Source organism: Neospora caninum, chromosome IX (genome assembly GCF_000208865.1).
Source record: "Neospora caninum Liverpool complete genome, chromosome IX".
NCBI lineage: Eukaryota > Apicomplexa > Conoidasida > Eucoccidiorida > Sarcocystidae > Neospora > Neospora caninum.
Genome location: NC_018390.1, coordinates 1,254,956 through 1,280,580, shown reverse-complemented (window position 1 = coordinate 1,280,580; position 25,625 = coordinate 1,254,956). Strand labels below are relative to the sequence as shown.

The following is a 25,625-nucleotide window of genomic DNA, read 5'->3' as shown; positions in this document are numbered from 1 at the left end:
AAAAAGCAGATTTTTAGCGGGGCTGTAATGGAATATTCTTAATAGACTTGGTCTCTTCTAGAGAGGAACTGGATTTGGCAGATGAAAGCAAGTACGCTGATAGAGGATCGTCTTTTGTCTTCACGGACGGCAGCGAGTCCTGGCTATGCAACGGACAAGGTCGACCGACAGGCGGTACACACCGCAAGATGCCAGTCACTTTCACTAGTAGCCGTACCTCTATGAATTACTGAAAATAGAATGTTCCAAGAGTTTTCAGACGCGAGGGAAATATGAGCGGGTACTCCGCACGCAAAGCTGACTGGAGAAACATCTGTCTGGTCTCCGCCTGTACAGGTGTGAACGAAGCAGGAATCGCTCCGAGATTTTACCCGCAGTTCAGCACCGCACATTCAGAGAACGACACGCAAGCAAGCAAAACGATGGAGTTGCCTGTTGAAATCCAGTGGTTCTTGCAGCGGAATAAATTAAAAAAGAAGCGTCGCACGGTGTTTTCAAAGTGGTGTAGCATCCCTTCAAGGAACTGCTCTACCGTAATGTTCTAATTGAGGAGCTGCCTCATCCCCCTATGAAAATGGGCACTGTTTTAGAGCGCAAGCATCAATGAGGTCACTACATGTAACAGGCGAACCGTCCCCTGTCACTGTTGCGGCTGCCGCGAGAGAATCGATGTTGCGCACGCGTCTGTACCAGTGTCCTTGACTGATCCGCTTTCGAAGGCAAGTTGAGGTGTTCGAGTCTGAAGCTAAAAAAAGAGGAGGTTCTGGCTACGTAAATTGCTAGGTGCTGACGACACTAAAACGCTACCCAACACCAAAGCTTTTCTGTTGGTGCTGCGTTTTTGCCTTCCTGCTGACTCGTCGACTGAGTGCCCACAAAGATGGGAAGACAGGTTAGTGGGCCGCCTTATGATAACTCTAGTTTCTGCTGACCTTCACTATATGTTTCAAGTATACAGTGTATCTGCTGCAATCTATGGCTCGCCCCGCGCCTTTGCAGACGCTGGCTTTGCAGCAGCTGCTCTGAGCCCCCAATTCGTATCCTGTGCCCGACTTCGCACACGTTCCACCGAGGTCTTTTTGAAGCCCTTGGTCCTGCTCAAAGTATGTACGGTGCTGATCGAGCCCAGCATGCTGCGATCCACCCAAAGTTACCGCCCATTTGTGACGAAACTTGGAGCAGTCCCGCAGCATGACATGGGACGACTCCCTGTGCCGTTGCTGTGTTGCCATTGATTCGGTATCGACTACGACCACCTCGTACCGGCCGATGCCTTTCTCGCAACGGCATGCACGCCAACTGCAACAAGGGAAAACCGGAAACTTCACTGCGGTAATCTTGTTCACAGATTGTCATACTGGATTGTGGTGTAACTACAGCGCGACAACGACCAGAACACACCAGACGACCGTGTTATCCGCTTGCAGTGACATAGATCTTGAATGCCTTTGTTCACCGGACCTAAATTTATTGTGCCTTTCATGAACATCAAGTAAGGTGCATTAAGTATAGTGGGCAACAGCGTATATTTGAAACCCCCCACGCCCCCTTCGCCGGATGGGAAATCTTGAAGGCAGACAAAACTGACGAGGCTGACATTGTCCTCTGGTTCCAGGAGCGCGGGCGTGGTTAGTTTTTCCAAGTGAGTATGATCATAAAGAACAAAACGTGTTCATGCTGACTAGCGGTTCTTTATCTCATTCGTGGACGTTAAGGAGGAGTCCCACTTCGGACGCGTGCAATGCTCCATCGTATAAAGCAGGGTACTTCCTTCCGGAACGAGTGGAGTCAGCCATCGTCGATTCCGGGGAACTCCCCACGTCTGGTGACGCGAGACAGCCAGATAAAAGAACCACAGCGCGAAAGCTGTCGCTACGAAGTCGAGCTACCAGTGTGCCAGAGTGAGAAACCCCCGAAGCCATGGAAAGTAAGTCTTGATAGTGTCTTTTATGCTTGAGTTGCGCAGCGCTCTTGAACCTATCCGACGGGCTCTCCATCAGTCGTGAGACCCCCAACCTCTATAAAGGATACACCACCTCGAGAACAGCACGAAGAGAGGAAATCGGAGGCGGATTGGCCTTGTACACGAACCTACTGGTAAAAAACGCCAAGAAAGTGGGCCAACTTAACATGTCTTTCTTTCGCAAAGACACGTCCGTAGCGATCGGCGTCGTCGCACCTTTTCTCCCTCTTTTCTACTCGACTGGTTCGCTGACCGAAAGCGCTGCCGTAAAGAGGGGGATACACCGAAAAGCGAGAATCTTCCAGAATGCGGTGTGTGTCGTCTTCGGCTCCAGTTCTTGCCATCCTGGGCTTTTGCCAATTTGTGGCGTCCTTTGAGCCGTTTGCTCGCCTCTTTTACGTGCCGCGTTCGCTTACCCTGTTGTTCTGGCAGCTCTCTCGTTCTCCCGCCCTGCTCTCTCTGTCTCCGTTGCGAGTCCGGCTTCTTCGCCGTCCACGAGTTTTCCTGCTTTTTCACTTCTTCTCTTGTCTCTTTCTCGTGGCTCTGACGTCCTTGATTCGTGTGAGCGAGTCTGGAGGGGTTTTCCCGTCCACAACGCCGCGCAGCCCCAACTGAGAAGACAAACTGTGTTTCTCTCCCTGGTCTTTGGCCTTTTTTCGTGTACACATTGTCTCCGCTGTCACCTCTTCCTTCTTTGCCCCTCTTTGCCCTCACGTGCTTTTTTTTCTCCACCGTTCCAAGCGATTTCTCGACCAAAACACGGACGCCGACCCATCTCTCCACTGCACTGCCTGCCAGTCTCCCCCGACGTTTCCCTCACTCGTTGCTCTTCGTTTCGCCATCAACACAATGTAAACTTCACGTACTTTTGTGTACATGTAGATGTATGCAATCGTAGATTTGAGTGCCGTCCATACACTGGCATGCCACCCGACAGGCAGGCCAACGGCCGATCGATAGAGAAGAAAAACTGCGTTTTCAAAGAGTGAAGAGGGTCACTCTTGGTTTTCGACACCTGGAATTCCCGCCGTTCCGTCCGTTTCTGCCCATTTCCGCGCAGGAGAGAGAGACGAGGGACAGAATCTTGGTGTCCGCCATCTGCATGCTCAGGAGGTGGTCAGACGTTGAAGTGGACTCCCGCGCCAGCTGCAAGTGATGTGGGGCTGTCTTCTTCCTAACCTTTTGGTTCGCCTTTTTCCCCATTTGCTTCGCTTCACGCGTCCATCCCGACGCTTTGTTGCCTCTCCATACCCCTGGTCTCGCTGCTCCTCGACTCTTTTTTCGAAGCGTTTTGTCTCTTCCCTCACGGACCGAATTCCTGTGATCGTTCCCTTTTCATCTCCCCTTCCGTCGACTGCTTTCCCCCTGTAGCTCTCTCTCCTTCCTCGTCTCTCCACTTCCCCGTACCTGCATTCCACGTCACTCTCTCCCCCGTTTGTGTCTCCTCCTGTACTCTCCTGCAGTGTCGTCCGTCCCCTCTTCCGCCCGCTTCCTGACCTCACTTTTCCCCTTTGTGTGCCTGCGGCCTCTCCCTTTCCGTCTGTGTCCGTCTCTCTTTTCTCTCCTCGTGTTCTTCCATCGCTTTCCTTCTTTTCTCTTCTCTCTTTTCTTTCCTGCTCTCTTTTCTTTTCTTCTCTTTTTTCTGTCTCTTTTCTGCTTCTTCAAGATGGATGCAGTGATGGTTGTGCACCAGCTCCAGAGGCTGGCGGCGACGGTCGATCCTTCGCCGGCAGTCGCTGCGAAGCTGCCCCGTGTGGCAGTGGGCATTTGCTACTTCATCGAGCACCCGGAAGTGGGAGTTCGCCAACAGGCGGCGAACGCGGTGAAAAAAGTGGTGTCTCTCCACGGCAATGTCTTGCACGGGACGAAAGAAGGAAGCGAGCTCGAGGCGATGCTCGCGCGATACGTCGACGCGTCCACCGACCCTGTCGTCGTCGAGTCCTGCCGCGAGGCCCTCGAGATCTTCCAAGGCACGGCGCCCCAAGACGGCGCCGCATGCACAGGCGAAGAAAAATCGCAGACAGCGGACCAGCCGGCTGAGGAGGACCTTCACAGTGCAGCGAGTGCCTCGTCGCCTGTTGCCGTTCCTCGCAAAGACGCGACAGAGGCCGAGAAGGAGACCGGCGCGGGAGACGCGAGCGCAGAGAAAGAGAACTCGTCTCTGGGGGATAAAAGTCCAGGACGAGTCGGCTCTGCCTCGCGCCTCTGCTCGCCTTCCGACTCTTGCGCACCTCTCGAGGGAGAGATGTACACGGTGCTCTTGGGCCTTCGCGGTTTGGCTGCCGATCTGCAGCGAAAGAGAGAGAAAGGCGCGCCGCCTTCGCCGGCGGCCTCGGTGCCAGCTCTGCTGCGGGGCGCTTTGGAGGAGTTACAGCGAGAGCTGCAATATCGACTCGTGTGCATTCCCGGCGTCAGCAGCGCCACGATCACACTGAACATTCGGGGTTTGTGCGCTCAGCTCGACGCTGCGGGAGACCACGTTGAAAGGCGCGGCGAGGAAGGCGACGGGGTGGCCGTGCTTCTGGTCCGTCTGTCGCAGGACACGCGGAAACGCATGCGTCACCTGCAACACATCAAAGACGCTGCAGGACCACTCACCCTCGTCCTTCGTGCCGAGCGAGTCTACGACGGTTCGCGAGTAAAATCGAGAGGCAATCAAGAAGGCCCAGACCGGGAGACAGTCTCTGAACGGAGAACCGACGAGGCAAACAGCCCCGACAGTCCCTCAGCTGCGCCTGCCTACCTCGACGAGGAGACAACGCGGAGAGAGAGCAAAGAGGAACAGGACACAAACGGGGCTGCAGATGGGACGGCATCCGAACACATGGGAGGCGAAGGCCTCCACGGCGCGGGCGAAACTGCTGCCGGATACTCCTTCTTCAGTCGAAACTCCGTCCTCTTTAGTAAGGACAGACACACGCAAGAGAGAATCGAGACGAAACCATCTCGCAAAGAAGAAAGGGCTTAGCTAGAGATGCTGGTGTACCCACGAGAAACCCAGCGTCTTTCCGAGAACGCTCTACACCCAGTTGTCTATAGAGAAATTGATACACACACACGGAACAAATTCATGCGTACATATATACATAAATAGGTGTCCAAATACACATGGGTGTACCTATTGTCCATCTGTTTATATCTGTGTCACTGTGGCGGGGCGGATGCATCTTCATCCTGTCTCATGAACGTGGCGGATACATATATATATATATATATATATATATATATATATATATACTTGCATACATACATGCATATACACATGCATTAACGTCTATTTCTTTTTATGTATATGTACCAATGATTGTAAACGTTACGCAATTTGTTTCTGGTAGTGTTGTCGGGGCCACGTCTGTGCGTTGGTTTCGCTGTGCTTTTGTTTCGGCAGCGCAGTCTCGGTTTCTCGGGAGCAGCATTTTGCCCTACGAAGACGATCCGGAACTGGCGTCTCGTCTCAAGAGAGAAAAGGAGAAAAAGGCAGCGGAGCGTCTCAAGCAACTGGAGTCCCAGACAGTGCTCGACAGGGTGTTGGGAAACATCGGGAAAGTGCGCTTCTGGTGAGAGGTCGGAAACATCCGGGAGAGAGCGGCGTCTTGATGCAGGAGAGTGTGTGGAAGAGGAACGCCCATGTTGCGGTGACGTTTTCCGGAATAAATCGAGAGAGCGCAGAACCAAAAGGGACAGAACGGAACGCTAGGGGGACATGGGTGTGGAGAAACAGTGTCAAAAGTTTAGGGTGAGGAGGTGAACCGTGCGTGTTTTTGCCTCGACACAACAAAGACACTCTGAAAGACACGAGGCGAGAAAAGGCGCCTTGCGATAAAACAGAAAGCCTCGCTGGCACCACAGTCGATCTCTCCCATCCCCGTACATTCAACCACATCAGTTGCCTACCCATATACATATCTATATGTATGGATATATATATGTATGTATACATGCACGTATTTGTTTTAATGTTCGCGTGCACTGGTTTAGTGAAGGCGTGACGATAGGGAAGCTGACGGCTGCTATGAGGGGTTGGCAAACAGAGATGGGGGGTGAGTGCCGGAAATCATTCCGATTTTGAGTTCAGGGTGTTCCGCAAAGGGAGCGTTTCCTCGCACCTCCCACCAGCTGCTTTTCGGCGGAAGGCCGAGGGCAGAGTCTCGGGCCACGGGGAGAGAGAGAGAGGGCGGTTGTCTCCTAGGCCGCGAGACGAGGTGCCGTTAAAGCCGGTCAGAAAGAGAGAAAACACAGCGAAAGGAGAGACACACAGGGCGTCCAGAGGGGGTCGGAGACAGAGGGGTGGACGAGAGACAACTAAGCCCACAACGGAGAGACAGGCAAAAGAAACCGGGAAATGCAGAGAAAAAGAGGACGGTCGGCTCTGTGTGGTGCACTAACCTGTTGCGAGGATGGCCTCATGCAAGAAAGAGAAAGTCGGCAGTGCAACCGCTCGTTGGAATGAATCTTCAAAAACAAGTGGAGCGCTTATTTTTATAGAAGCCCACCAATTCATATATATATATATATATATATATATACATACATACATACATACACTGGATGCATATACGCATCCATACACATCTCATATATATATATATATATATACATATATACGTAGGTACGGTTGATGCAAAGTCACCAAGAACAGATGCAAAAAAAAAACATCCATATGTAAATGCATTTATATTCGTACGTATGTATTGTGAACGCAAGGTTTCCAGTCTATACCAGAAGAATCGAGGCATTTTTATGCATGCACCTGCAGATGTGTGTATATCTATACATGCATGATTAAAGAAACACGGCAAGGACATATATATATATATATATATATATATATAGTCACATGGCTCGCCAGAGGCCACAGAACATATATATATATATATATATATATATATATATAATGTAAGGCGATCGCCTGGGAAACGGTGTCGCCTTTTTTCAGCGATTGTGTGCTTTCGAGTTAGGCGGTCTCTGCTGTGCGGTGTGGACGATCCTTGAAAAGCGCCGATCATACTACCATATGAGTTGTTGTCTCTCGCTGTTAGTCGGAGTGGTAACAGAAATCTGTAGATTACAACCTGGACTCGATCCAGCGCAGTATCAGAGGTTTCGCGGCACACCAGCGAGACAGGCGCTTTCGTGCGCCGAGTTTTGTTGTTACAAGGGATAGAGTGAAGCGATGAAAAGAGAGGAAATGGAAAGACTGACAGCGAGCGCCTCCCTCGGGCACTATCTACATAAACCAACCTTTTGTCTCCGGTTCTTCCCACTTTACCGCAAACATGAACATATACACTGCGACGACTCGCCCGTTTCCTGTGTCCTCCCGTGGCATCTCGAAGTTAAGCAGGCACAGACTTGACGCGACCGCTGGACAGAAACGGTCAACCCTGTGATTCGATCTTCTCTCCATTTCCCTCTTCTTTCGAGCAAAGAGGAAAGCAAAGAAGGGACCAGGCACGCGGGCCGTAATGCGTGCTCTGTTTCCAGAATGTACAATCGAGAGAGTGAACCGCAAACACCGGCAGAAACAGGCCAACGAGGAGGCACAGCTCCAGAAAGACAGCCTGAGTGAGCTTTGCTCTCTCTGTTGTTGACACACGTCCCGGCGCAATTGGACGTGCATGCACGGCTCACTCAACATCGCTTCCCGCGCTGTCTCCCTGGAGAGAAAACCAAAGGAACCTACATCTTGAAAAGGCGAAAACGAGTGCGATAGAGAGGCCAGTGACAACTGCGACCTTCTGCACCAGCGGCGCATGCACATCGAAAGAGAAATCCACCGCGAGCTCTCAGCGTCTTTCTGCTGAGAAGCAGAGAGCAGCAGCGGAGCGTCAAGGCGGGGCAAAGAGGACAGGGAAGGCGAGAACGTCCACAAGAACGGGGCGCATTCGTGCTTCCCAGTCGCTGTGTCGCGTCCTTGAGAGAGACGCGATTTGGCGTTTAAAGGTGACGTGTCTTGGAAGGCGGGAAAACGGGCAGGCGGAGATCGCTCGAAGAATCCCCCCCTCCCCCCGGTGGAGCCGAAAAAGACAGGAGTTTTGAAACTTCGTCTTTCCCGTGCTTTCGCTCTTCATGAACGTGTTTCTACGACGCCGCGTGGCCCGGGAAAAAGTCGAAAACGGGGCGCATCTCTGTCCTTCTCTCGCCAAAGATCTTCTCTTTTTCTGGTCTCTGAAAAGCTCTTTAGCAGTACCAGGACTGACCCGCATGCGGGTTTCCCCGCCATCCTTTCCTCTCTCTCGCGCGCGCTTGCCATTTTCCACTCTTCTTGTCGAATCTCCGGTTCTTGTCTCCTGGCCTGCTCCGAGGAGACAAAGACACAGCCGGAGAGGGGGAGGACAGACCCGAACGAGACAGAGAGGTCTGGACAGGAGAGAGAGTCGCCTTCTTTGTTGATCGCTGCCGCGCTCACGCGACGTACGTTTGACACAGCTGAAGCATCTGAAAAATGGACAGAGATCGACAAAAAGGGAACATGCACGCCCGCGACCACAGGGGTTGCGGGGAGGCGAAAAGGGGTGCATGGAAGGCAGAAAACACGGTTTCGATTCAGCTCTGCTTTCCCTTGAAAGGCCTCAGACTCTGCCCGACGAGCGCCACCTGCGAGCGCCATGCGACAGAGCCGACGCGCTGCAGGAGAGAGGCGTCTTGCGTTGAAATGCAGGAAAACGCGAAACATGAGGGGATCTACACGCGGCTTACAAACATAAAACACAGACATGTACATGTGTCTATACATGCGTATTCGTATGTCGATAGGAGTAATATATATATATATATATATACATGAGTAAATATGTGGGTATGGACACAGATAAGTGTATGGGGAAGTCTGTGGAGCCGAAAACAACGAGCCCGACAGGGCCCACGTGATTTGAGAGAGACTCGAAAGCCTGTCACAGCAGCACTGTCTGATTTAGAAACGTACCATTTTATAGCGCAGAGGGGTGATATCGGCCTGGCCGAAGTCAAACGCGAGGCGGCCGGCGCCGAGGTGCTCCGCGAATTGGCAACAGAACACTCCGCAGTCGGACGAGTTCTCTTGGTACGGAACTTTCTTCTGCACAAAAAAGACCGCAGGGACGTGCCGCGCCGATGCGCAAGAACATCCAGAGCCGAGTGAATGTCTCTCTGGAAAGCAACCGCATGGAATCTGGAACTGAGCACGCACAATTAAAGCGTCACTCCATCCAGGTAATATATATGGAGAATGTCTGTATATGAATATGCGTATCAATCGATATATACATATATACCCATATGTTGTCTCTACACGTATTTGCACGTGTAGATGCACATGAATCCGTTACATGCAGGTGCGCATGAATATATATATATATATATATATATATATATATATATATGTTTGTTAATGAGGTTTGTCTGTATCACTCTCTCGGAACTGTGCCTGCGTCAGACTCACCACGAGGGGCTGAAGCGACTTTTCCGCGTCGAAGGGCAGTTTCTTTTTGTCGAGGTGTTCGCAGCGCAGGTACTCTCTGATTTTGTCTCCAAACCTGAGAATCAAGGAGAAACACTGTCCACCTGGAATGGTTTTCCCCCGTTTTCTTGGCTCTCAGATACAAGACACCCAAAAACCCTGCGGCCACGCAAGTGTGTGCGTGTGTGCGTATGCGGAGATCCACCTAGCTCTCTCGCACTCTCAACATGTGTGTGTCTATTTCGACGTGCAGGGTACAAGTACACGCGCCTGTACAGAATTTTATCAACAAATATAACAGAGAGAGAGACAGAAAAGGTGCACACACAGAGAGTCCAGGACGCATATGGCGACATTTGTGCATATTTGTTTGTGCGGTCCTGTGTTGGCCTTTCGTTTCCGGTCTTACTCGCGTCCTTCCTCTTGGTAGTCCAGAGAGTCGTAGTATTCCAGAGTGCGATCTCTGCAGAGAAGACGAGGGAAAGCCGAGCGAAGAGAATGAATGCATGACGCACCCAGGAAGGAGAGAGCAGCAAACAGAAGGCAGGAAACGGGCAGGCTAGGGGTTTTCACGAAAAAACACCCAGACACCACGGGACCGGGCGAGTCAGCGGAGGAGACAGCGGAGACCGAGAGAGACCGCCGAGAAACCAAAGCCATGGTGCAACAAAGAGAGACAACGACGGCGCACCGTAAATAGACGGAAGAGAGAGACGGCGGCGCGAAGCGGCAACGCACAGGCTCCACCGTGTACGGCAGACCCTTGAGAGGCAAGACGCCCAACAAAAAACGAGGGAGAGCGTAAGAGACGGTGTCTTTTGAGCAGCAGAGAGAGCCTTGGTTTCTCGCATGAGCGAGAGAAGATTCGCGTCCTCGCGTATTGAGGGATTTCTCTACCTGAAATTGACGACTCCGAGCGCCCAGTGCGTCTCGGCAACCACGTGAAGCGGGAAGACCAGGACATCTTGCTCAAAAATATCCACTTTCTTCCGAAGCGTCCAGCGCTGTACAGACAGCAAGACACGACCGAAGCGGAGACAAGACTGAGGGAGGGGGAGACTCGAGAGGACGCCCGCAACAAAAGCTCTTCCTCCCCCCCCTCCCCCCGAAAAAGAAAAGAAAGAAGGAGCCGAGATACACACAAAGCAAGCAAGAGAAGAAGGGGGAGAAAGCGAGGGAGAGAGAGATAGAACATCAAAGGTGTGCAAAGAGAAGCTGAGCAGCAGAGAGACCCAACGGAGGAAACCACGGAAAAAGGTGGCTGTCTTGCCCTCCAGGGAAACGCAACTTTTCCACCACGGCGGCGGTTCGCGTTCTTCTCTCTCGCGTACTCGAACACTGTCGAAGCCGCCTTTCCGCAGACTCGCGTAAAAGTGAGAGGGGAAAAACTGACACCGGCGAGGAGGCGACGCTCTGCACACAGCAAAGGCACGCGCGTCGAACCCAAGAAAGGCGACCAGATATAACCCAGAACGAGAGCAACGTCTTTACACGGCCTCCGGAGATTCTCTCGTCTCCGAAAATATAGCTACATATATATACTCAAACATATGCATATATATATATATATATACGTATATGGGTATTCACAAAAATAAGGCTACGTCAAAAGGTATGAATAGATGAATATTTACGTCCAGTATACAGTTGGGCCTTTTCTTATTGGGATATCTCCATGTTTGTGGACGAGTGGAATCGGTGGCGAAGCTGGCGTGAACAAGACACGTGAAAGAGACTTACATCGATCGGCTCTGAGCCCTGACGTTGCGGTCGTTTCTTTCTTGAAGAAGGACCATATAAAGATTTATCACTTCGTCGTCGAGAAGGCCTCCTGGCAATAAGCCCCTGAGGCTTTTTCTGAAGGCGAAAACAGAGACGCAGAAGGACAACTCCTAAAGAACTTTCTTTTTTCCGCCCCTCACAGGGAGGCACGTCTCCTGATTCTTTCCTCATCTGCTCTACCTCTTGGCGGTTTCTGCGCTTGTTCGTCTCTCCGCTGCGTCGTTTGTAGATATAAAATTGTACTTGGTTCCGAGATGTCTCTTCCTTTCTCTCCTCTCTTTCTTTCCTTCTGTTTCCTGCCTCCTCTGTCTGGAGACTTACACAGTCAGAGGAATGCCGGCGCGATGGACGATCACGTCGCCGTCGTTTCCTCGCGTTTTGCCGAGTCTCTGCAACAACCCGGCGAGCGCAGTTTGGTCCTCTGAGCAAGAAAAGGAGGATCCCCGACAAAAACGATAAAAACAGAACAAGGAGACATGCCACACAGGGGCGGAGCCCTCGCACCAGCGTCGTCTCTCATGCCGAGGCAAAGAGAAACCGCGAAATTGAAACATTGACAAAAAACTCAGATGCACTGTCGCCCCGCACTGACCCTCATGCGTTTTGCGGGAGGCACAGCCTTTGTTCGAGAGCGACGAAAATGCCTTTCCCCTTACCTCGAGAAAGCTTCCACCGTTCTCCGGTTGCCGAACGTGTTGCGGGCTTTCCGTGCGACGGCGATCGGAGGGCGAGTCTGTCGCCTTCGGAGCGTGGACGACTCGGTTCGATGTCTGGCCGCACTCTTCTCCTCTCAAGCACTCTCTCGCGTCTCTCCTCTTCGTCCCGTCCCTCGTCCGTTCCTCTCCTCTGTCCGGCGCCCCGTTCTTCCACCTTCCTGGCCCCTTCCCTCTGCGTCCGACCACACGCCAAGTCTCGCTCGCTTTGCGCCATCCTCGCGGCCACGTCTTCGCTACCCTCCGCCTCGGCCTCGCGCTCCTCCTCTTTCTCTCTGTCTCCTGCATCCCCTGCATGCGCCACCCTTCTGGCCTCCCGCTCTCCGTCGAAAGCCGCTTCGCGTGACTCCGGAGGACGAGCGCCCTCGATTCGCGAAGGCTCTTCTTCTTCGTCGCTGAGAACCAGCACAGCCGCCTGCGGCGGCGAGAACGTGCGTCTCTCCGCCGCTCTCTCGCGTCTCTTGTCCGCTGGCGAGAGTCCGGAACCAGAAGCCGCCGCGCGCGGGCTACAGCTCGACGCCGGAAGGCCGCTTCCTTCCAGGTCTCCGCCCCTACGCGTCTGGGCTGTCCCGCGCGCACCCGCGCCGTCTGAGTCGCCTGCCTCCAAAGAGCCAGGCGAGAGACCCAGCGCCGTCTCCGTCTCCAAACACACGACGGCCTTCTGCTTCTTCGCCGGCGGAGAAGAACCGGACTCGGACCACAGAGACGCGTCCGTCTCGACGGGGCTGCTTCCTCGCCGAGAACCCGGCGAAGGCCGCAGAGAAGGCAGAGAAGAAACGGAGTTTTGCGGGGCGGCCGACCGTTCGCTAGGGGAAACGGATGTGCGAGCAAGAGACGGGTGGGGAGGCGAGACCGCATGCACAACGGGGCGAGTCGACATGTCGGACACAGTCGAGCCCCAGGGCGACGCCGGCTCTGCGCAGGACTGGTCCGTGGAGGCTTTCCTTCGATGCTCTTGTCGCACAAAAGAGAGAACGTCCTGCTCGCGGGCGCCTCCACTTTCGTTCTGTCGCGCTGCGCTCTCTGTGGTTTCGCGACTCTCTTCCATCCTTCTCTCCAGAGCCGCGCAAACTCCAGAAATCGACAGCCGACCCTCCGCGCCTCGGTCGCGAACCGGACCCGCAATCAGAACGCACTCGTCTTTGTCCTCGTCTGCGTCTTCGGGGCTTCTGCGTCTCTCTTCGGCTTCTGCACACCGCGACGCTCCACGCGTCCTCCCCTCCTCTACCTCTCGCTCTTGCTCGCCCTGCGTCCGGTCGTCTTCGTCTGCGTGCGCCAAACGCAAGGGACTGCCGTCTCTCTGCCTCCGTCGCCTCTCGCGCTCTCGGCTGCTCTCGCTGTCGCTTCTCCCCCAGAGGCGACTGCCTCGCTCTCTGGAAGACGTGGCGCGTCTGTCGGCTGCGCGTCGCTCTCTGCGAGCGACTTGGTCCGCCACTCGCCCTCTGCCGTCGCGTCGCGCAGAGCCCCCCGCAGTGGATGCAGTTTTTGCAGGCAATGCCCGGATGGACGCCGCCACCTTTCCTCCCTCCAAACCTGGATCGCCTCCTCTCCGCGCACTCGGGTCGCCCGCAGGCTCGAGCAGCGCGACGGCCGTCTCCCTGTTGGCCTTTTCCGCCCCCACTTCCTCGCCCCGCTCTTCGAGCTCCGCGCCGCGCCGCAGTCCCTCGAGGGCCCGGGAGTGCAAACAGGAGGGAGAGAAAAGCGGAGACGGTGCCGGCAGCGGAAGGACGGGCGAGGAAGAAGAGCCCGAGGAGGGACACGGCGAGAGGCATGCGGACAGGAGTCCGGAGGAGGCCGAAGCTTCAGAGGGCGCCGGCGGTGAGTCCTGGAGGGCTGCGAGAAACGCGGGAGACGGCGCAGGCAGCCGAAAGTGCGGAGACAAAAGCCCGGACGAAACGACCTCGGAGAAATCCTTCTCTTCTGGACTCGACGCGGAACCGACACAAACCGCACCGGGCTGTCTCTGCTCAGAAACACCACTCGGCTCAGCCTCTCTTGCGACACAAGACGCGGAACTCGAAACGGAAGAGAAGCGAGAAACGCTCGCCTCTTCTTCAGAAGACTCCTCTGATCTCATCACATACGAGCCGTGGGTCTCTCCCCCCAGATCCGACTCCAAACATCGCGCCTCCTCTCTCTCCTCGCTCTCTGCGTTGGACCTGACGTTCCTCCCCCCGTCTGCCTGTGCCTCCTGTCGCCATGCCTCCTCCTGGCCATCTTGTCTCCCGTCCTCTACCGGTGTCTCCTGTCTCTCTGCCCCGTCAGGTGTGATTTCTTTCAACGGAGTGGGAGTCTGCACTTCGAGAGGGAGCGGCGTCGACGCGTGATGCAGAAGAGGAGAACGGGAGAAGCGACACGAGGAACGCTGCGGCGAGGAAAAGAGCTCCAAATTGGAAACCAGCGAAGAGACACACGCCGTGTGATGGGTCTGGCCTTCGTTTCGGTCAGTGCGTATCGAGGCCTGGCTGTCTCTCGGACCGTCCTCGGTTCCCTCGCCGTCTTGAGCGTACTCGCTCTCAGAACCCCCCGCCCAGGCACTGCTGGACGGTTGCATCTGTCCTCTTCTGCGTTCGTCTTGTCTTTCTTCTTTCTGAGAATCATCTCCCTCTTCCTTGTCGCCCAGACCTTCACAGGTCTTCTCTCGTCGTTCCTCCACTTCTCTGGGCGTGGGAACCTCGCAGTCCCGTCCGGCGCTTCTCTGGGAGACGCTCGCCTCCTCTTGTGTCTCTTCGATATTCCCTCCACCAGATTCCGTTTTCTGAGAGACGCCACAGATGCGGGCTTCGACTCCGTGTCCTCGTCTTCCTGCGCTCTCTTGCTCGCAGGGGTCTCCGCCTGGCGACTCTGCGGACCGGTACCCCCCTTGCGCGTTGCCCGCTCCTCCATCTGCATCTGCCGCCGCCCCTTGTCGCTCCAGAATTTCTTCCCTCACTTCTCCGTTCTGTGGATGAGACGCGAACAGTGTTGTCTCTGTCCGCGCACATTCCAACCCCACAAAACTGGCAGACGCAGAGTGCTCGAACGAAGAGGAAGAAAGCGAGTGAGTATCGGAAATTGACTCTGAGAGAAATGCGACGTTTTCACACCCGCCAGGTGAGGCAGACGCCTCTTCCTCTTCCGGCCCTTCCTTCTCTTCCCCGCTCCCAGACAGCTGCGCACTTGCCCAGGATGGCTCGGAAACGTGAGAATCTTCGACTTTCTTCCCATCTTGAAATGAAGAGACCGCGACGGACCCGCAGACAGCCGACGAGAGCACGGTCCCCGTCGCGCTCTCTTCTGCCTGGCAAGAATAGCGAGTTTCCCGCTCTTCACCTTCGGCGTCTTCTGCTGTCGCCGGCCTCGCGAGGAGAGTGTCCAGACACTCTTCGCTCTCTCTTCCTCCCTCCTCTTCGCCATTGCGAGCCCCCGCACCGGAAGAGAACGACGTTTCTTCACGCTCCTGCGGGAAGGGCGTCGCCTGACACACAAACGGGGCGCCGAGGCAACCTTTCGGAGACGGGGCTGCGAAGGAATCCACAGACGAAGCAACGGGACAGGAACCGGCGTCCGTGCCTGCCTGTGGCGTCGCGAGATCTCGAGCAGCGTGCAGCGGAGACCGACGCTGAGACACTTGTCCAAGACCGGAAGAAGAGTCGAGAAGTGAGGCTGCGGCAGGTTGCAGCGCGTCAGGTGAAGCAGCCGCTGAAGCCAGTGCCTCGAGGAGAGGGAAAGACGGTAAAACGGGAGGCTGGTCTTCTCTGTCCTTTGTCTCTTCGTCCCTCCCTTCTTTCGCTTCGAGGTCAGCCTCGCCCCGCGCACTGTCGAAAAAATCTTGTCTGTCTTCCTCTGCAACGGGCTTTTCTGGCCGCGCTCTCTCTCTCTCTCGCTGTTCCGGGGGCGCTCCGTCGCCAGCGATGTCGCGCGCTTCGCTCAAGGTCTCTCTTGCGACATTGTGACGCCCACTCGCGAGTAAGAGCCAGCGCCGCGCTGCCCCGCCCTCGACGGCCTCACCGTCCCCTCTCAGATCACCTTCAGCGTCGTTCTCGATCTCCTCGTCTGTCTCTCTCTCACTGCAAGACGCGACGCCGGACGAAGGAACAGAAAGAAGCGTATTCTCGGCCAGCGGATTTTCTTCTGTCTCCGCCTTCTCGCTCCCGTCATCGTCGTTCAAATCAGACCCCGCCACACGCGCCGCGCGGCTCACATCTTCTCTCTCTCCTTCTTCACGGGGTCTGTCTTCCTCCTCGTGCTCGTCGGCCGCCTCCTTCCCTTCGTCCTCGACCTCACCTCTATCCTCTCCTATCGCTACTGCGTCCCGCGTTGCGAGTTCTTCTGTCTCTTCGGACTCTCCTCCTCTTCCTTGCTGTGTCTCGAGGTCGCCTTGCACATCCGCCGCTCGCTGCGGCAGCCAGCAATCGAGCGCGACACCCGCAGGCGCACTGACCCTCGCTCGTCGCACGCGCTCGAAAGGACATGTCGTTCCCGGCAAATCTTCTCCCTCGTCTCCCTCCAGCAATCTGCGCCACAGGCGAGTCTCGTGTCTGCGCTGCAGGAAGAGTGCATGCTCCGCAACCTCTCGACGCCGAACATCCGCTCTGGTTTCCTCAGCCGGGGCTTCTCCGCTGGGGTCGGCGGACGACGCAGAGAGCGCCGCGCCCTCCGTTCTGCCTGTACACTTCCGGACACTTGGCAGAAGGCCTTCATCTTCCTGCGCGTCTCGCGAAAAAAGATCCGCAGTCGGGTGCCGCTTTCCCGGCGAGGGGCGTCGCTTCAAATGCGGAGAAACGCCCGAGGGCGAGAGGGCGACATAAAAGTACGGAGGCAGGCAAACCGTTGAATCAGAGTGCACACTGCATGCGTCTTCTTCCTTTTCCTTGGTCCCAGGCAGGCCGCTCTTCTCGTCCGCGCGCTTCTTCCCTTGTGGCGTGGCAGGCGACGAGGAAGGTGAACAGGCAGGCGCGACCGCTGCGTCGCTCTCACCCCCCTCGCGCTTTTCTTGCCTTTCTTTCTTCTGGCGGAGCGTCCGCGGGAACAGATCAGGCTGCTCGCGCTGGATACGCTGAAAGAAGAGCAATTGCTGCTGAACGGACTCCTGAAAATCCTCGTCGTCGTCTTCTTGTCGGTCCGAGAATCCTTCCTGTTCGTCTTCCAGCTGAACGCCCAGTTGCTCGAGAAGTTCCGCGCGGTCTTCTCCGCCGTCGATCCCGAAAAAGGCCCCCGACAAGAATCTCCTTTCGCCCCACAAACTGACTTGTCTCCCCAGCTGCTTCAGCTCCTCGAGTCTCCACAGCGCGGCCGCCTTTTCTCTCTCGGCTTCATCTCCGCTTTCCTCTCTCTGCGGACCGTCCGGCTCAGGATCCCTTCGAGCCTCAAAGCCGGGCGCGCCAAGACTCGCGGCCGTCGCAGACCCCCTCGCGGCGAGTTGCGCCTCTCCAAACAAAGCCCCGGGTGCAATGCCAAACGACGACACGCCAAGGAGCGGATCCAGAGGCGACGACGCAGGACCGGAAGAAACAGGGACAGGCGAAGACGCAGGTGGCGAGGCCGAGGCAAGAGCAGAAGAGAAAGGAGAGGAAGGCTCACCACACAGAGGAAAGGCGTGGGGATACCTCGGATGCGAAGGAGAGGAACTCGCGCCAAGCCGCGCGAGACTCTCCGTCTCTTCTCCAGCCCGGGGGGACTCGACAAGCGACGGAGAAGGCAAAGCCTCGTCGTTTCGATAACAGAAGCGTCCGGCCCCGTCCCTCGCCTCGACAGGGTGCGACTCTTTGCGGGCAGCGGAGACACACGGAGAAAGAGACTGGACGAAGAGGGCGGAAGACAGCGAGGCCATGGAGGGCTGCAGTTGTTGACAGAAGCGCAGAAATTCTTTCCGTTCTCTTTCGTGCTCGCTTTCTTCTTCCTGCAACAAGGACGGGAAGGGGCTGTCGCGACCGGTCTTTTCTCCCTCGACCGCTACAGCGGCCGCCGGTTCCTCCCACTGAATGCCCACGGAGCAGCACGCGACTGTCCGTCTTCTGCCTGTCTTTCTCTTCCTGCTTTCCGCAGGCCTCGAAGCATCTCCGGCGTCAGGTTCATCCTGTGCGTCTTCTCCCTCCGCTGTACACACAGCTCCACTCTGACCCGCAAGCTGGAATGAGGCGTCCAATGCACCGTCCTCCGCGCAGTCAACCACCCAGCCTTCACGCCCCTCACGCTCCCCTTCTTCCGCGCCTTCTTCCTCGCCTTGCGCTCGTGTGTCAGTTGGCCTCGTCTCGCTCCTCGCGTTTTCGTCTTCCGCTCTGCCTCGTGACTCTGTCGTCGGCTCTCGCTCTCCGTTGCCTTCTTTTCTCTCCTTTTCCCTCTTCTTCCCCTCGCCAGACGCGACAGGAGCTGACACCTGCAACAAAGCGCTCAGCGACGGCGGCGGAGACCCCGTCTTCATCTGAGGCAAGTCCGTTTCCCCCTCCGTCACAGAAGTGGCGGCGAGACCTTCGGCGCGTTCGTGGGGAGCGTGACTCGGCACCTGGCTGCTCGCATCTGACACGGCCCGTTCTCTCTCGCGGTCTCGATTGTCCAAACCTCGGCCCAGAGAGAGAGAAGCTTCGAGTGGAAGCCGAGAGATAAGCCCCGCACCGATGGCGGGTCCGTCAAGTCGCGCGTTCACCAGCGAAGGCGTGAAGTTTCCGGCCCCAAAGCTTCGGGAGTGGGAAGGAAGCAGCGTGGAAGCGTGACGAGTGGACGTGAAGAGGGTGGACGGAGGATACAGGAGAAGTGAAGGCGAAGTCAGCGATGCGACGGCGGGATTTCTCTCGCTTTTCTTTGCCCCGAGTTTCGCGTCTTTTCTGGCTTTCCTCGACTTCTCGCGCTCCCCCCGCCGGCCTTTCTTCACCTCCGAAACCGAATCCTGGAACTCGGCCCTCCCTCCATCGCAACCGTCTTCCCCCTCACTGCCTGGTGTCCTCTCCTCTCTCTTCTCTTTCGCGCGAGACGAAGAGCGCGCCCTCCTGGACGCCTCGCCGCGGGATGAGACACCCCTTTCTTCCAAGTCCGACTCACGGGAAGCCCGAGTCTCGCGTCTTCCTCTCTGGTCTTGGTACCTTCTCCTCTTTCTCTCACCTCCAGAGGCTGCGTCGTCTTCACTCTCTTCTCTAGGCTCCGGAACCCCGCAATCGTCCCTCTCGCTCCCTCTGTCGTCTCGGCCTCGTCGGCGAGGTGATTTGCCGCGACTTCTCCCGTGGGGATCCCCCCGATCCGGCTCGTCCCCGCCCTGCTCCCTTCTCTCTACTCGCTCGGACTTTCTATTTCTCGCGCCTCCCTTCACTCGCGCAAGCCTCCATTCCGCCTCACCTGCACTGCTGTCTTCGCGAGCAGACGCGTCCGACGCCGTCCGGAGCGCAGCTCTTTGCTCTTTTGCGGTCCCCAGAGCTGCCCCCGTGCGAGCTGTCGCTACACCCGAGGAAGACGAAACTGCGGCGACGCCCACCGGAGAGACGCCCAGCGTTGACAGCAGCCAGGAAGGCGCGAGACAGCCCGTCACAATACCAGGCGCAGCAGAGGAGTGAGACGAGGAGGAGGAGGAAGAAGAGGACGAGGACGAAGAAGAGGAAGAGGGAGACGACGAAGACGAAGACGAGGACGAAGAAGAGGAAGAGGACGAGGACGAAGAAGAGGAAGAGGACGAGGAAGAAGCAGAGACGAGATTCGAAAACGAACTGGAAGACTTCGAAACTGAAGGAGTGACCCTGTGTGCGGAGGCACGAGGGATGGAAGAAAAGGTGGAAAGATGTCGACCAAGAAGACGGGGACTCCCGTCGCCGTCTTCACTTCCTTCTGTTTCCCTCCGTTGCCTTGCGCTGTGCGTGCTGCTCGCTTTCATCTTCTTCCTCTCGTTTTTCCTCTTTCTCTCCTCTCCCTCGCGCTCCAGAAACCTCAGCGAGTCCGTAGCGCTGCTGCCTCCCGATCGACGAGGTGGAGGCCTGTGTAGGCGTCGCTCGTTTTCTGAAGTCTCGTCTTCTGTTCCTGCACTGTCTCCCTGGAGGGACCGGAACAGTCCCGATCTGCGAGGTTTCGTGTCGTCTCCTCTCTCCAGCCTCTCCTTTGCATGCGTATCTGTTTTGCCACTCGCCTCGCCTTCTCCGGCTCCGGCTTCGAAGGCGGCGCTCCGACTGCCTTCCCCCCCCTTCCCTCCGTCGCCTCCGAGGACCAGTGCGCGCAGAGGCTGCCGCGAGGGCGAGGAAAGCACGGCGGGAGAAACGTGAAGCGAAGCACGAGGCTGCTTGAACTGTCGTGACATTCTTGCGCTCTTTGGCGGATCTCTGTATTCGTTGACCAACTCTGAAATGGGCAGAGGCGGCTTCGCCCGGTGCGATGGGACAGAACGATGCATGCTGCTCCGAGAGAAGAGAGGAAAGGTGACGACGCCCAAGGGAACAACAGAACACTCACGGGTGAGCAGCTACGGGAACGTGGCCGAGCGACGAAGAAAACCGTGGACAGCCCAGACAGTCAAAAACGATTTGAAAAAGACCCGACCGGGGAACGCAGTCTACGAAGAGAGCTAGCATGCCGCCGTCTCTGACCCTGGCAGCGAAGACAAACCTCGATTTGTATAAGGCATGCCGTACGCGAGGAGCTCGATCTCCGGTCCAGAGGAAAGAGAAGAAATGTGGACGAAGAGGAAAACAGGCAAAAATCGATTGCGGGGACACAGGCCTTGCAAGTTGTGGGTGTAGCAGATGACTCGCAAGAAAACGATAGAAATGCGAACGGCACGATGCCCGCTACAGAATGCCGAAGGCTTTCTTTACTGTGGAGAAATGAAATGGTTGTAGTACAGCTCGTATTCGTCGCGATCCGAAAGTGAAAAAAACATATTGCCTTTCAACAAGGATGCGCGAGCTCATACAGCGCAGCGAGTGCGCGTGACTCCAAGGGGGGGGTGGGGGGGGGGGGGGGGGTTCAAAGAATAGTTTCGCAATTGGATGTTCCGAGTGAAATCTTCACAAAGATCGGAGAGGAAAAAGTCTAGGTAAAGTAGCTAGAAACCCTCTAGATGTACGGAGAGAAAAGAGGGCCTGTCTCAGGATGCTTGACGCGTTTTTTGCGACAAAAGCGAGTGGTGACCAACTCTGTGTCCGGTAGAAAAGCGGTGGAGGGTTGAAGACGCTGTCCACGGGGGGTGGGGGGGGGGAGAGTCATTTTCACAGGAAAACCGGATTGAGCTGTGGTGCCCACTGCACAGCCCCGCAGCAAGGAACTCAGCAACAGTTACGACGAAATTGTGAGTTCTCTTTTTTTCAAAACTGTAGTCCGTGTGGAGGGGTACACGAGACAAAGAAGAGTAAAAACACAAGAAGGGGGAGTGGCCCGCGCGCTTGACACGCACCCCCCAGCGTACCAGGTAGTTCCGGGGAAAGTTTGCACGGCGCTCAAATTGCTTCTTTCCTCTTCACCCTATTTGATGTCGAACGCACTTTTGCTTGTCCGATGGGTCGCCAAGAAACGGTCCGCCAGTTAGCACACTCTTCGCCACTCGGTCATCTTTGGTGGAATGTCTTCGTGCTTCGGAAGATCGTCGTTCCATCAGTGCAACGCCATCAACTAATGGGGGGGGGGACCAGCCACATATCTCAGTTCCTCCCGGCTGTATCTCCTCTTCACCATAATGACTTACTGAATTACATGCACAACATCTGCACACGAGATTGTTTTTTTGCTGTACAATAAGCCAGGGGGGGTGCGCTCGCTGGGGGTTATCGCACTCGCAAACGCCACTGAATGGTAGGGAAATCGTGCGGCAGATGGCATCGGCATGGTAATGTCTTGGTAGAGCAGTGTGAAGCCTGCACAGCAAGTCTCTTCCCGGGGAAGCACAACTTGAATTGGTGTCCAGGGAGAGCTGTAGACCTGAGGAAAGTCCTTCAGAAAGGAAAAGTGTGCATTCGCTTGTGCGGGCATGGAAGGTGTCGAAGGGTAACGGGACGGAACCTGTTTGAGCAGGCTCTACGGGAGAACAGAGTGCAGAAAACAAGTATTCTTGCATTATGAAGCACGATCCTGTTGAGCGAAGCATCTTCATGGCACTCCTAATCGAACAGGACGCCGTCAGTGAATCACGAACTCTCTGGGCAAAACTCTACCGTGCAGCATCTGTCACCCGGCTATGGAAAAGACTCATCTTCGCGGGATATCCACACTTCAGCAGCTCAGTGGTGAAGAGCTACAGACGAGGGGAAGGCGCCTGTCAATGCTCTAAACGGATGATGGTGAGGCAAAAAAGCAATGAAGTTCTACAGGCTTGCAGAGATCGGGAAAGCACGGTGTCATCCGTCAAAACAAAGCTGCTTATGGCCTAGATTGAAAACACCGTTCATATTTCTGTGCATCTCCTCGGAGCTTTACGTCTGAGACAGCAACCATTTCGGTGTGGGCCGCATTTCCAGGCGTGTGACTTTATTGTGCCGGCAGAAACCACGTTTTGTCCACCAGCTGTATGGTTGTACGCGTTAAGTTCCTCTCGAAGGAGAAAGTGCCGAACTCCAGTTAGCGCAATGAATACCTCACCTTGCCATGACTGCGCGTGGATTCCAACGCCCTCACAAGCACAGAGCTGTGCTACGTTTTACACTATCGTTCTGAAGCGGGTGTTACTCCCCCACATCGCACGCACGCAGAGAAGGCCGATGAAATTGGCACCTGGGATTTGACACAGATCACCGGCCTTTTGGTCATTGTACAAAAGAAAAAAACACAGTTCGACAGGTACGCATATCCCACCAGCCTCCCAGCAAACACGTTGACCCCCCCTTCGCGACCGGGCCACGTTACAAAGCGCGGTACTGCAAAAGATTCTCCCTTTTAAAGTGTTGGATCAAAAGCAGTAATTAACGAGTTCCAGGAGGCTTCTGTCCGTGAGTTCGGATCACTCCTGGTTTTCTCCTGCATCGACTCCATCTGTGTGTAATTTCCTCATAAAACGCCTTGAAAACGAAGTAAAACGGCGCATTCCTCATGTACATTTGGTGTCTACCCTTGAGGGTGTAACGAGGTCGCACCCGTGTGCATCCCCCAGAGGAAATGCTCTTGGCTGAGGGTGCAATATACGCATTCGGATTCTGTAAGGAAATTTTGTGAATACTCATCGGCGCGTCGAACACATCGGCTCGCGTCGACAGGTTTCCACTTACCACAATAGCACGCGGCAGTCCTAACGCTGAGATTAAAATAATGAAACGTTGCTGAAAAAGCTGAACGGCGCGAACCGATGCGCGAACGCGCAGTTTCCCTCGGGATGTAAGCGATCGTGTCCGAACTTGATCAATGCCAATGCGCACGCATGTGTATTTACCCGTCGGCGCACAGCTACATAAAATTGGTCTGGTGCATATAGATCCAACACACACGCACACATATGTACGTATTATATATCTCAAGCCCACGACTTCCCTCTGAGATCTCCCCTCGTTTGGCGGGCCGGAATGCGTAACACCCACGAAAAGAGGACCCACTCGGTAACTGAATCGGAGAAGTTCTAACCGCAAGTTGGATTGCCATCAGAAGAGGCCCTCGTAAAGGAAAGCCCTCTGTGAAATCGGAAAACCAGCTTTTGTGTAACTGGCCAGGCCTGCGGCTGCGAGTCTATCCGCTGACCTGTACCGGGGCGTCGGGAGAACTGGGTTGAACCGAATACCCCCGGAAATCCCACGAAGGGCGGGAACGAGATGTCAGTGGCAAGCATGTCGAACGCAGAGTACTCGACACGACCGCACCTGTTTCTCCTATATAAGGAGCCAAACAACATAGCGATCAAAGTATGAGAGAGTAGCTGCGACCACGCTGTGGTTCACGTCAAAGTGCATGAGCTCATGGTTAAGCTCTCGTGGATTAGGATGAAAGACGTGCATACATACAGGCAGCAACAAGCCGCAGCAGAGCACGTAAAACAGGAAGAACCACAGACACAGGGTCATGGTGCTAGATTCCGGAAATTCTCGCAGCAGGACGGCGACACTTCCCTGGATATTATAGCAGCGGCACCTGCTGTTAAAATCCTGAGGGCTACACCTTGCTGCAGTTCCAAAGGACACGACGGCCTTCCATGCCGACGTCGAGAAAGGGGCGGCTAGGAAGACCACTGGCGTGTAAGAAAAACCGGAAAAAACTTCAGTCCCGACTCGTAGAATGGCGGGGTCGGTGCCACGACGCCGGTTCGGTGCTGCTCAGAAACGGGTGGCAACGGATTTCTCGTACCAAAGAATTCTTGAGATGGAATACGAAAGATAACCACGACGTATTGCATTTCATTGCGAGAGACGAGGGTAACGAACAATGCGTAACGCTCGCATAAAAACAGGACGCCGCGGGAATCCAGTCATGTGGTCCACTCGTAGCTAGAGGTGCAATGTCCTCCGATAATCTCGCTACCGAATGAAAGCACAACGAGAAGGGAAGACGAATTTAACAATTAATCGCTTCTAAATTTGTCCGGGCACCGCTGGCACCAGAAAAGGATCCGTTTTGTACTAACGTGTCCGTGCCGCGAGAGCAGCAACCGGTACACTAGCGTCCAGGCCGTACACACACGTTACGAGACGCGTGCTGGGGTAAACCGGACGAAACGAAATGAGAAAATACATGGCCATGGCAGCTGTTTCGAAACCACAAACTTTCCCAAGACCCACCAATTTGTTGATGGATCAGAACTCGCACACGCCCTTAAACGTGTCCGGAGTTATCGCTTTTTCTACTACCGTCTCAAAGGGTGAAAGAGACGTCACAAAAGCGGGAGCCAGGAGTTGAAAGGAAATCCCTTTTCCGTAGCCCGGAAAGAAACAGAAACGTTAGGGAAATCCTAGAAGTCGGAAATTCGGACGAAGACGAGGCCACCGCTGCATGCTCGATATCTGCCGGCAAGTCGAAGCGTGACACCATTCCTACCGACGCAATATAAGGGAGCAGTCTTTATGCTTGCACAATTCATTAACACGCTTATTTTGACACTACAATGGGTCTACATGCTGAGGTCTGTGAGTACATGCCAACGTGGCATACGGTGAGTACCCCCGCCAAATAGTTGGAGGGCGAGGCCCCTTTGCGCAAAACCTCGTGCGTCCTTAAGGTCCCAGCAGAACCGCCCAGAGAGTCACTCTCCCCACCGGCCGGCCAGTGAACCACCGGTCAGCAGATAGCGCGACGTTAGAGAAATCACGCTATCTGCAACGAAAGTTTTATTATGGATTTCTGTTACAGTCCGGTGATTTTTCTCATGTGCTTACGAGGGTGGGACTAGTAGGGTTTTAGTACATTGTCTACCGTGCACCAGCCGTTGACAGGTGAGTCACACGTAGTGTGCTTGGATTTTCGAAGCGATGAATGCACTCGTGACGAGTTTCAGAGGGTATGTAGTGCGAGCTGGGTCTTCCTTTCTAAGCCCCCAATAGAAACAAGCGTACAGCGTCCACGGTATATCCGACGAAGAAGATATATATCAGCATAGACAGCTTGCCGCAAGCTCGCATTTTCTGATACCCGGAACAAGAGAGTAACAATGAGAGCAGAACGCGGTTATATTGAGCGGCAAATATGTAGGTCGACTTCGTGGCCCGCATTAAATTGTCACGTTATGTCCTCCCTGCTTGCGGTGTACCGGCTTTTTTCATTCGATGTCACGCTTACCGGACCGCGTTACACGTATCTGCGTATACACATTGGGAGGCGTTTGTCCTTGATTAGGACGCCCAGCTCTTCTTCCTGACCCTTGCCGAAAACA

At 55.2% G+C, this 25,625-nt stretch overlaps 2 protein-coding genes across 2 annotated transcripts; one reads left to right on the top strand and one right to left on the bottom strand.

The window, feature by feature from the left end:
• Positions 1-3,629: 3,629 nt before the first annotated feature.
• NCLIV_040070 (conserved hypothetical protein) lies at positions 3,630-5,524 on the top strand (the record flags this gene model as incomplete). Its single annotated transcript, XM_003880916.1, has 2 exons — positions 3,630-4,866; positions 5,352-5,524. 2 exons carry the CDS (start codon positions 3,630-3,632, stop codon positions 5,522-5,524), a joined length of 1,410 nt encoding a protein of 469 aa, XP_003880965.1.
• Positions 5,525-8,368: 2,844 nt separating this feature from the next.
• On the bottom strand, positions 8,369-20,150 carry NCLIV_040060 (gh12570, related; the record flags this gene model as incomplete). The annotated part of the gene is made up of 9 exons (XM_003880915.1): positions 8,369-8,401; positions 8,889-9,020; positions 9,384-9,477; positions 9,811-9,864; positions 10,299-10,405; positions 10,733-10,814; positions 11,142-11,258; positions 11,505-11,604; positions 11,840-20,150. 9 exons carry the CDS (start codon positions 20,148-20,150, stop codon positions 8,369-8,371), a joined length of 9,030 nt encoding a protein of 3,009 aa, XP_003880964.1.
• Between the last annotated feature and the right edge of the window lie 5,475 nt (positions 20,151-25,625).